General features: G+C 41.9%; 2 protein-coding genes across 2 annotated transcripts; both read right to left on the bottom strand.

The window, feature by feature from the left end:
* Positions 1-74: 74 nt before the first annotated feature.
* Positions 75-1148, bottom strand: LOC6535950. Its single transcript, XM_002096530.3, has 3 exons — positions 868-1148; positions 633-809; positions 75-576 (listed from the first exon to the last, which is right to left on the bottom strand). The coding sequence occupies exons 1-3, from the start codon at positions 1129-1131 to the stop codon at positions 406-408; spliced, it is 612 nt and encodes a 203-aa protein (XP_002096566.1). The 5' UTR covers positions 1132-1148; the 3' UTR covers positions 75-405.
* Positions 1149-3906: 2758 nt separating this feature from the next.
* Positions 3907-7257, bottom strand: LOC6535946 (nuclear cap-binding protein subunit 1). The gene is made up of 4 exons (XM_002096526.3): positions 7104-7257; positions 5222-6721; positions 4814-5123; positions 3907-4577 (listed from the first exon to the last, which is right to left on the bottom strand). Exons 2-4 carry the CDS (start codon positions 6658-6660, stop codon positions 4041-4043), a joined length of 2286 nt encoding a protein of 761 aa, XP_002096562.2. The 5' UTR covers positions 6661-6721; positions 7104-7257; the 3' UTR covers positions 3907-4040.
* Positions 7258-9838: the final 2581 nt, after the last annotated feature.

Raw genomic sequence — 9838 nt, 5'->3', positions numbered from 1 at the left:
TAAAAGGAAATGGCCATGTTCTGTTGGCTTGATTAATTCAAGTATTACACTTTCTATGTATAAAATGCACTGCACAACCACCTATGAAATACAATTTTTAACGTGCTAAGCTTAATTCTAATATTCTCAACGGTTTTTAATGTGAAGCGCAAAGTCCAAGATGATAATTCGATTGTGTCTATTTCATTTGTCTTTGTTTAATTATAAAAATAAAATATTTTGGTCTCTGATTTTAAAAGTACTATCATAACAAGTACTGATCGCAAACAATTTAGTTCCATGTTCAGTACATGTAACAACTAAAAAATCGTTTTTAGCTTTATTATGTTGAATAAAATATTTGAATACATCTCGTTAATATTAATACGGAGTAAGCTTTAATAAAAGTAAAATGAATAATTGCTCTCAGATATTCACTATATCGCCAACAATTTCCAAGCATATGTCCCTTTCAAGCTTAACTCCAGATTTTTCGAATGCAGAAAACAAAATGACAGCCTTGTGACGTCCCGGAGTTAGAGGCACTGCGTAATTAATTAATATTTTCAGGATATAGGGTTCCAGGACTAGGACGGTCTAAATAGCCGAAACAAAACCATTAAAACCTCGAATTTGCATTAGTTTATCCTTACTTCTGGAGTTGTAATGCATTTGTCCTTAATTTGCTGCTTGTTGATTACGTGTTTGGTCGAGTAGGGATAATAAATAGTGTTCTTCTCAAAAAAGGAATTGCAGAAGTCAGTATCACCCCCCTTGAAAACAGTTGGCTTCCAAGTTCCTCCTTCAAACTTGTGTACGCTCACTTCAACCTGCAATGTGATTGATTGTAGTCAGCCCAGTAAGGATGTAAGATTTTATAATGCTCACCGCGACGCGATTTAAATGTTCAACATCCCATTTCATGGTAATGTTTCCCGATATATTCACTGCACCATCTACATCTTTTTTAAGACTCAATAGGGAAAGATCCGCCATCTTATCCACGAAAGAAACTCCTGGCTTGTTGGGGCACTCACTAAACAGCTCATCGCTTTCAGGAATAAAAAAGTGATTCAATGCGAATGAAAGGCTTATAAGGTGCAATGATAAGGATATAAGGATCTGTAGCAGAGTAACTTGTTGCCGTTCCATGTTTCACTTTTTTTGGAATGCGAATTGAATTGAGCCCCTGCTGGTTTAATAGACAAGCTACGGCTATTTCATAATCTGATATATCGGAAATTGAGTGTTTCCTTGCTAATGATATACATCTTTACACGATCCATTCAAATTTAAAGTTGTATGAGATTACAATCTGGTTTATCAGAAATTTCGCGTGTTTCTAGAATATTTATTTATTATTAGGCCACCTATCTGTTTTGTGTTTCAGATTAGAAGAATTACACGAAACAAGGTCTTGTAGCTGTTTTCATCAGATCTATTAATGCATAGGTATTATGACGGTTTCATGAAAAAAATTATTATTTTTCGCAAAGTCAGGTCATGGCCAAAATGTTTTTCCCGCATAAAAATATGTGAAAACATTTTTGTAAAGTGTGGGCAATGCAGTTTTGGGCGGTTTGTGGTCGTCGAGTGGGCGTGGCAACATTTGGAAACAAAGTTGCGCTTCAAGGTGGAAGATGGAGGATGATGATGAATATATATACCTTATACGGTCAGAAACGTTTCCTTCTGCCTGTTACCTACTTTTCAACGTATCTAGTATACCCTTTTACTCTAAAATCAAATTATAAAACAAGAGAGAACGCTATAGTCGAGTTCCCCGACTATCTGATACCCGTTACTTAGCTAGTGTAAGTGCGAAAGACTGTTTTTGGCGGTTTGTGGGCGTTAGAGTGGGCGTGGCAAAAAGTTTTTTGGCAAATATATAGAAATTTACAAGACTAATAAAAAAATGAAAAATATCAAAACATTTTTCAAAAATGTGGGCGTGGCAGTTTTGGGCGGTTTGTGGGCGTTAGAGTGGGCGTGGCAACCTGAATCGACAAACTTGCGCTGCGTCTATGTCCCTGGAGTCTGTATACTTAATCTCTCCTTTCTAGCTTTTGTAGTTCCTGAGATCTAGACGTTCATACGGACAGACGGACAGACAGACGGACGGACAGACGGACATGCCCAGATCGACTCGGCTATTAATCCTGATCAAGAATATATATACTTTATATGGTCGGAAACGCTTCCTTCTGCCTGTTACATACTTTTCAACGAATCTAGTATACCCTTTTACTCTACTAGTAACGGGTATAATTAAAGAAAAATTAAAAAACGGCGTTTATACAGACAGACAGATGGTCATAGCAACATCGAGTCGACAACCCGTCCCTATCACGAATATATTTATATACTTTAAAGGGTCAAATGCTCCCTTCTGTCCGTTAGAAGCTTTTCAACGAATGTAGGTTACCATTTCCCTTTACGCGTAACGGGTATCACGAGAGGGATTATCAGATACCCGGTAAGTGCGAGGGAAATATGCAAGCAGTGAATCGACTGCTTCGGCAAGCAGCAAGAAAACTGCTTTAGAGATCGCACTCGAGCACCACCTAGCGGGGATGCCATTACTTACAGATTTCTTTTTATTTACAAGTTTTAAATGAACAATGAACTAAGATTCAATAACGTTCCGTTCCGATAAAGTATATTTTTTCTGAACCTTAAACAACCTTTTCCTGCAAAAGGCTTTTAGATTCAGCAAAATGGGGCATTTTTAAAGATTTTCTTTTAAGTAATTTAGATATTTATATAATCACATTGCAATACCTAAATAAATTGGTATTTCTTTTAATTGTTGTTTATTAATAATTATTGAAGATATATCATTGCTGTGGCAAGTACAATATTGTCGCAGAAAAATATCCCTTTATCCAAAATCTTCGTTGAGAAACAATTAAATCCTTATCATTACTATGATTAAACAAATTCAAAGCAAACTATCAGCAGAACAAGCCTATGTAAGCAGTGGCATTCCTTGTATCATCCTTGATTTTGAATCTCGCTTATCCGGGTCTTTTTTATAGGACAAAAATTTATAAGACATACATCGTAAAGAAAACCCAAATGCAAATAATATATATTTGACACGCGTATGATTTAAATCTACATGGAGATATGGGTTTTATAATAATCTAGTAATCTACTTGGGCTTACAATTAGCCTTTAAATTTATAGTTCAAAATATAATATTTATCTCAGCTCTTATAATGTCGGCACGTGTCCAATTATTAATATATAATTATAAATGCACTTTCCACTAATTTTATTTACATGTCAATTTCAGGATCCGCTAGTGGGATGAGTTCCGAATTACATCTCTTTATTGCTTTCAAAAAGGAAACATTAAATCCTTTTCAAAATAAGATAATAATTTAAAAATCCTTGTTCCGGCTTAAAATATCCCATTAAACATATGAGCGCTTATTAAAGTTGTTACACGTTGATATTCAAATGTATTTATCTATACCATTATATACAGAATGCCATGAAATGTGGTCACACTTCAACGTAGAATGTTATTCATACTCTACATTTATTTTACTGCCAATATCTTAAGCTAATTTCCACACCGGCTCATTCGATTGTTGTCGATAATAAAATATTTAGTTATATTATCGATACACGCAGATAGAAAAAATACCGGAGATTGGCGCGCAACTTTATTTTCAAAACACGATGAAGAAAATAAAAAAACGCAGTCATGCACAGTTGCGAAGCGTTATTTCTAAATATCTTTATCTCCATAAACACACAGACTCATTTGAATGAGAACTCAACTATTCTAACAATTAATAAATAGCACCACTGATTGTTTTTTGATCAAAGGGGTTTTCCTCAATGTTTTATAAGATCTTTATTGAAAACATATCCTGACTTTCGGATTCCAAGTGATGAAAATCAAGACAGAAACCCTTATGTGCCTTGACTTTATTATTAAAGATCGTTTGGTCTAAAATTAACAAACAACACCAATATCAATTGTAATTACAAATTATAATATAAATTAAATACCAATTGATAATCACAAATGAAATCTTCAACAGAAGTTACATGATGTAAGCCACAAAGGCCTCGATGGTTTTTGAGATTTCAGGCCTGACTTCGGAGGTCTCGCATATCTTAAGCAACTTGCACGAGAAAGTCTTGCAGTCATCCGCATAGATAAAGAGCGTCTCCTGCAGCCTTCCCAGAACCCACTGGAACCAGTAGTGCTCCTCTGTTCCCTCGTCTGCCACCGGAGCACCAGATAGGGTCTTCACAAAACGCTGAACTATGCTCAACAGGATGCCTTTGACTATAGGATCGGACGCACTTGGATCATCGACATCCACGACCTCAATCGCATGCTGGACACGCTTTTGGTGGCGCACAGTGGAGTGAAGAAGCTCCCACACGTACATCTTCGTGAGCTCCTGGCGCATCATAGGGTCGAAGATCCAGTTCACAACGCTATTGGGATCAATGATCTCCATCTTGACCAGCTTTTCAGACACCACAAATTTATACTGATCGCTGGCGACCCACACATCGAAGATTCCGTTCAAGATCGCGAGCTGCTTCTCCGGATCTCCTGCAGCCAAATCCTAAAATCGAAATGGAACCGTAAGGGATAAAAATCCGGATTGAATTAGGATGACACTATAATTACTCGTTTCGGTTGATTAGAATTAGAGATTTCAATAAATTGACCTTTTAAAAATACGATTGCAAATCAACGTATCATTTATAGGCAAATATTAAGAGTCAACGAGATAGAAAACTATCTTCAGCTGGCTACAACAGTTGATGCTACGTACTGGATATGGAATCCAAATCTCACCTTGAAGACAGAGTGGTATTTGCTGAGAATTGCGAAAGTGTGGCTAAATGATTTGGATCCCAAATGAAGGCAGTTCTGGGTGAACACGTTGATCTTGAGCAGCGGACCGATTCCAGTGGTGGCACTAATAATCTCGGAGATCATTTCTGGGCATGATTGCTTGCTGCGCATCGCCTCTAGCAGACTCTTGGACAAAATGGCACCAGGAAGTTTTTCATCGACAAACTTAAAGTGCGGAAGCGTAGGCGGCGGAAGAAAACCGGCCAGGGTATCCGGCACCATCTCTGCAATTCGTTGCTGGTACGACAATCTAGTTTTTGGAGCACAAAGCACGTATTTCAGATAATTTTACAACTAGTTTCGTAAAACAAACAATTGGGAATAAACCTATCATTTAATGTTACGCACCTGAGGCACTTCTTGATCAACTCCCTAAGGAAAACCACCTTTGGCTGCAGATTGCTGGCACTCGGATCGATTGGCGATGGAAGGCTTTGAGCCCATTTACTCCACTGGCAGATAAACCCAAAGTTGCTAATGTGATGCGACACCCAGTTGACCAGCCGGTCGAAGCAGGCCACGCTCATGGAGCCCAGCCGATTGAAGAGGATGTCCATGGCCTGGACCACCACCTGGGGCACCTTGTCTGGTTGGCCCTTGCACAGCTGCACCAGAAGGGCTCCGTAGTTAATGTTGATCCACTGGGCTGTGGGCAGCTGCAGCATCTCGCCCAAGATCACCTCCACGATGCAGTGATAGACCGGCAACTGGGGCTTGGAGGCGGCGTAGCCCAAGAGGCTGTCGGCACAGATTCTTCTTTCTTTGTGAAAGGAGTGCAGCATATCCTGGATTTGGGCCTCCAGCAGATGCCTTTCGATGCGCACCGGCGAGGGCAAATGATGGATCTCGCCGACGGAGTCGTAGGAGAAGATGCGAAAGCACACTCGAGGCGGGGGATAGCGACAACCCTGCTCATGGGGGGCCAACTGAAAATCCCTTATGTAGTGCATCTGGCCGTGGCTCAAGGTCTCATCGAAGGCCATATAGAGTCGGGGGATCAGCTGGTGCTCCGGTTCGGCCCAATGCTCCTGCCTCAATCCGTCCACCTGCTGCCATAGCAGCTCCAGATAGTCCCTCTGCTTGAGATCTCGCCAAACACTCAGCATGGTGGTGTGCATAGCGCACCGCTTCTTGATGTAGATCTGCAGTGAGACCATCAGCTTCTCGAATGCCGCCTCCCCCTCCAGATCTTTACCAATAAGGGGCATGGCGGATAGCACACAGTAAGCAAGCCAATCGCGACGTGTCTGCGGAGCCGCTACCACCACATCGTCCGGATCCCTCAGAGCCTCGCACTCCTTTAGGAAGACTGCGAGGAGGTTCAGCAGGGAGGACGACGGAATCACTTGGCAGTTGTACAGGTCCACCAGGAAGTGGACTACTCCCCGGCACTTGGACCAATCGCGAGTGTGCATCGACTCGTAAGCCTTCTGCAACATGAACGACAGGCACTCGGAGACGAAATCAAAGTCTCCGACATTCAGTAGGCCCACAAACGTGGCATAGACACTGGCCTGTCCGGGATGACTGCCCACACAGGTTATCAGCAGGCTCATAATGTGCTTCTTCAGCTCGCCGCTAATTCCCTTGCTGAGCAGGAACGCCAGGTACGACAGGTTCGCCAGCCTCAGCTCAAGCGAAGTTCCGTCCTGCAAACCTAGGCCCCTCATCAGCCTCTCCACGGTCGCCGCCTTCGTCTCGGCAGTCCTCTTCAGGCGAAGATCGGCCTCCTCCTCCCCGTCAGCAGAGTCCTGGCGCTTACGGCGGCCCGAGGTCTTCGTCTCCATTCTGAGTCCAAGGAAGCGAAATTTCACTGCTTACCAAGTTCTAAAGCGGCTTCGGAATGAGCTAATTTGAGAGAGTTTAAGAAAAAAGCAAGCCGAATAAATGTTAGGGGTATAAAAGGAATTAGTCAGGTGCACTTTTATAGGTAATTCACATCAGCATTTTGCACATATTTGCTAGAATTTTTCATATAATACTAATTCAAAGAATAGGATGATAGCTTTGCAACGCCGAAGCTTACATACATACTCTTACAGTAGCTATAAAGTTAACCACTATTGTCCGACTATAAACTACATAAAGTAAAAAGAATAGAGAGACTAGCTTGCGTAAAAACAAATGGACGGATCGAATCGACTGATCAGGAATATATATGCATTTTATCGTCGAAAATATCTCTCTTACTGCTTGCAAATGGTAGAAAAAGAACGGTTTCGATATTCACCTTAATATTTAATCGCTTTTTAATAAAACTGTAGCACTGCGTCGTTTTCACTGCTGACTTAAATGGACTTGACAAATTATTTGCGATAAAAATATTTGAATTAATACGATAAGTTGAACCTCTTGGCTTGAGTGAAAGGGAATTAATGGACAATTAAGTGCTGTGAAAGTGACGTTTTAGCAATGACATTTCAAAGCCTGCTTAATCCAGATATTTGTACTACAAATCTAATTTCCAACTTCTCTACTTTACTCTACCTAATTTCGTAATCTTAGAATAAAAATTCAGTTTATAAACTAAAAAACTTATTGAACATAATGATATTGAATGACCTTACCGTTTGCCACCCTTTTTATTGTTTCTTGATCTTTTTATCAACAAACACAACATTTAAATTGGATCGCTGTTGAAGATTACACTGTCGTGAAGTGGCAAGTTTGGGGCCACATCTCCGAGGTCAACAAACTACCAAAAAGCAGCCATCACAGCTCCATCTCCAATGTACCAATGCAGTCCAATGAGTTGAGTACTTGAGCACCCGACTGGAGTGGCTCCACCCTTTCCCAGGGGCAGATAACGCTTCATCAAGGCGCAATTATGTCAAATAATTTGGCGGCCACTTCAGTTGTACCATAGCTGTCCCAGGGCCCTCCATTCCGACACTTGCAAGTGGCCGCCCCGCTGGCAATCAATTCAATTATGACTCAATTTATTCCCACAGGGACTAGAGTCACCCACCGCATCCTGCTGCATCCGGAGCGCACAATGCTCCGATTAGTTCCACTCGAGCAACTCCGAAGAGCTGCTGATGATTAGCACACCACCGCCACCACCATCACCATCACCAGCACCATCACCACCCCATCCCTGCACCAGTAACAGTACCAGTAGCACACATCACATCCAGCGACTGCACAAAATCCAAAGACCCAAGCCCCAATCCCCAAGTCCCAAGCCCCAAGGTGGGACCACCCACATGGCCGTCTGTGCTTTTATTGCTCACAAAGTAGCATAAACAAATTGCGCTTCTAACGGCGGAGGCCGTGGAACATCCACATCCATAAAGCCAACGCCACCACACACCTGATGGCCCTGATAGTCGGATAGATGGATAGATGGATGGATGGGTGGGTGGATGGATGGATAGCTCATATGGTGGACTGGCTGGATGGATGGTTGGAGAGGAATGGGAATGGATAAATGCAGCCGAGTCGAGTTGAGCCAAGGAGTTGCTCTAGTTCATTAACTGCATTGCCCCAGCATTAAATGAACTAGTGGAGTGGTGGGATACACGGCCAAAAATTGTCTCTGTTATATAAACAACAAATAGAGATCGAGGCATATTTAGAAAGAGTCCCAAACCTGAAAAAGTACGTTTATTTTATGTATAGAAATCAGTTCAGTTAGTTAATGGGAAATGGTAAATTTTATTACAATATCCCTAGTTGCACCAGCTTCCAAGAAGAAAATATATACAATTTATATAAATTTTATTAAATCCGGTTCCTGTGAGACTAACGTCACAAATAGTTTCTAAAAAATTCTAGTTTCATTGGGAACAGCACACATTTGTTAATTTCCATCGAGATCTCCTTTCCGTGTGGAATTGTTTGTTGTTGCATCGCGCTTTGCTTATTTGGAGTACGGTTTTGGGTTATTTGCGTCTGTTGTGTGGTCCGACCCTCCGGTCTCCCGACTTGGCGCTTCCCTTCCATCCATTTGCTTGCAAACAGTGGTTAACTAATGTGTCCCAAATGTCCCGCGGCGACAACCAAAACAAGCCACTTGTCGCAGGACCTCCGCAGAACAGCTGTCTAGACGGATGTCGAGTGGAGATCCCAATTAGGCACCTTGACCAAGCCATCCCAGCCCAACTAGCCACTTGAGGGACCGGAGGATGCGCAGCACGCAGGATCTGCGCTCGGAGTTCACACATATTTCACCCTCCTGCCGACATCCTCAAGTGTGTCCTGTCTGGTCGGGAGCGTCGCGCGACAAGGCGTGATTTGTAAACAATGCCACACGCATGATTACATGATCATGGAGCCACTGCATCGCCACGTGGGCGGGGAAGCCACATAAACTGACTGGCGGCCCCGGTGGTTTCCAATTGCATATTAGCGTCGCCGCAAAGCGAAAGGGCGACTTCACACTGAGGGAAAGCGTAGTGGGTTTCATAATAAATATTTTAGTGCATAAATTAAATGCATATTTTATATTTATCCTTGGTAAAGGCTCAAATAGTCCAAATAATACTAATATTTTTTAATTTTGAGTTGGCCCGTTAACCATTAGCAGTGCCTCAATTAGAGAACTAGTATTTTGTTGTGCAGATACACAGATATATTCACAATAGCACACAGATTCAAAATCGGTACTCGGATGCAGTGCCTCCATGCGCACTTTTAAGCTCTTAAGTACGGACGATTCACTTCGGCCAAATGTGCGCTTTTCAATTCCATTTCTGTTTCGATTGCCACATTGGAAATAGCCGATTTTTCAATTACCAATGGGTAATGGGTCGGCCGAGGACAAGTACGCGTATTATTAATGTAATAGCGGCTAATTACGCATTCGCTGCAAAGGCAAATTAGAACGCAAGCGAAACACTTCAGGCAGCGGCTTAAAAGCTTTGATTTTGATGGAACACTTGGGCATCCGACGCGGAATTCATTGCCTTCATAGCATTTGGCCGTTGAGATCATTGCAGTGATTGCCAGCGATGGGGCATTATC

The sequence above is a fragment of the Drosophila yakuba genome, chromosome 3R (genome assembly GCF_016746365.2).
Source record: "Drosophila yakuba strain Tai18E2 chromosome 3R, Prin_Dyak_Tai18E2_2.1, whole genome shotgun sequence".
In the NCBI taxonomy this organism is placed as follows: Eukaryota; Metazoa; Arthropoda; class Insecta; order Diptera; family Drosophilidae; genus Drosophila; species Drosophila yakuba.
Note: the sequence above shows the minus strand (reverse complement) of the source record. Positions and strands in the feature narration are given on the sequence as shown.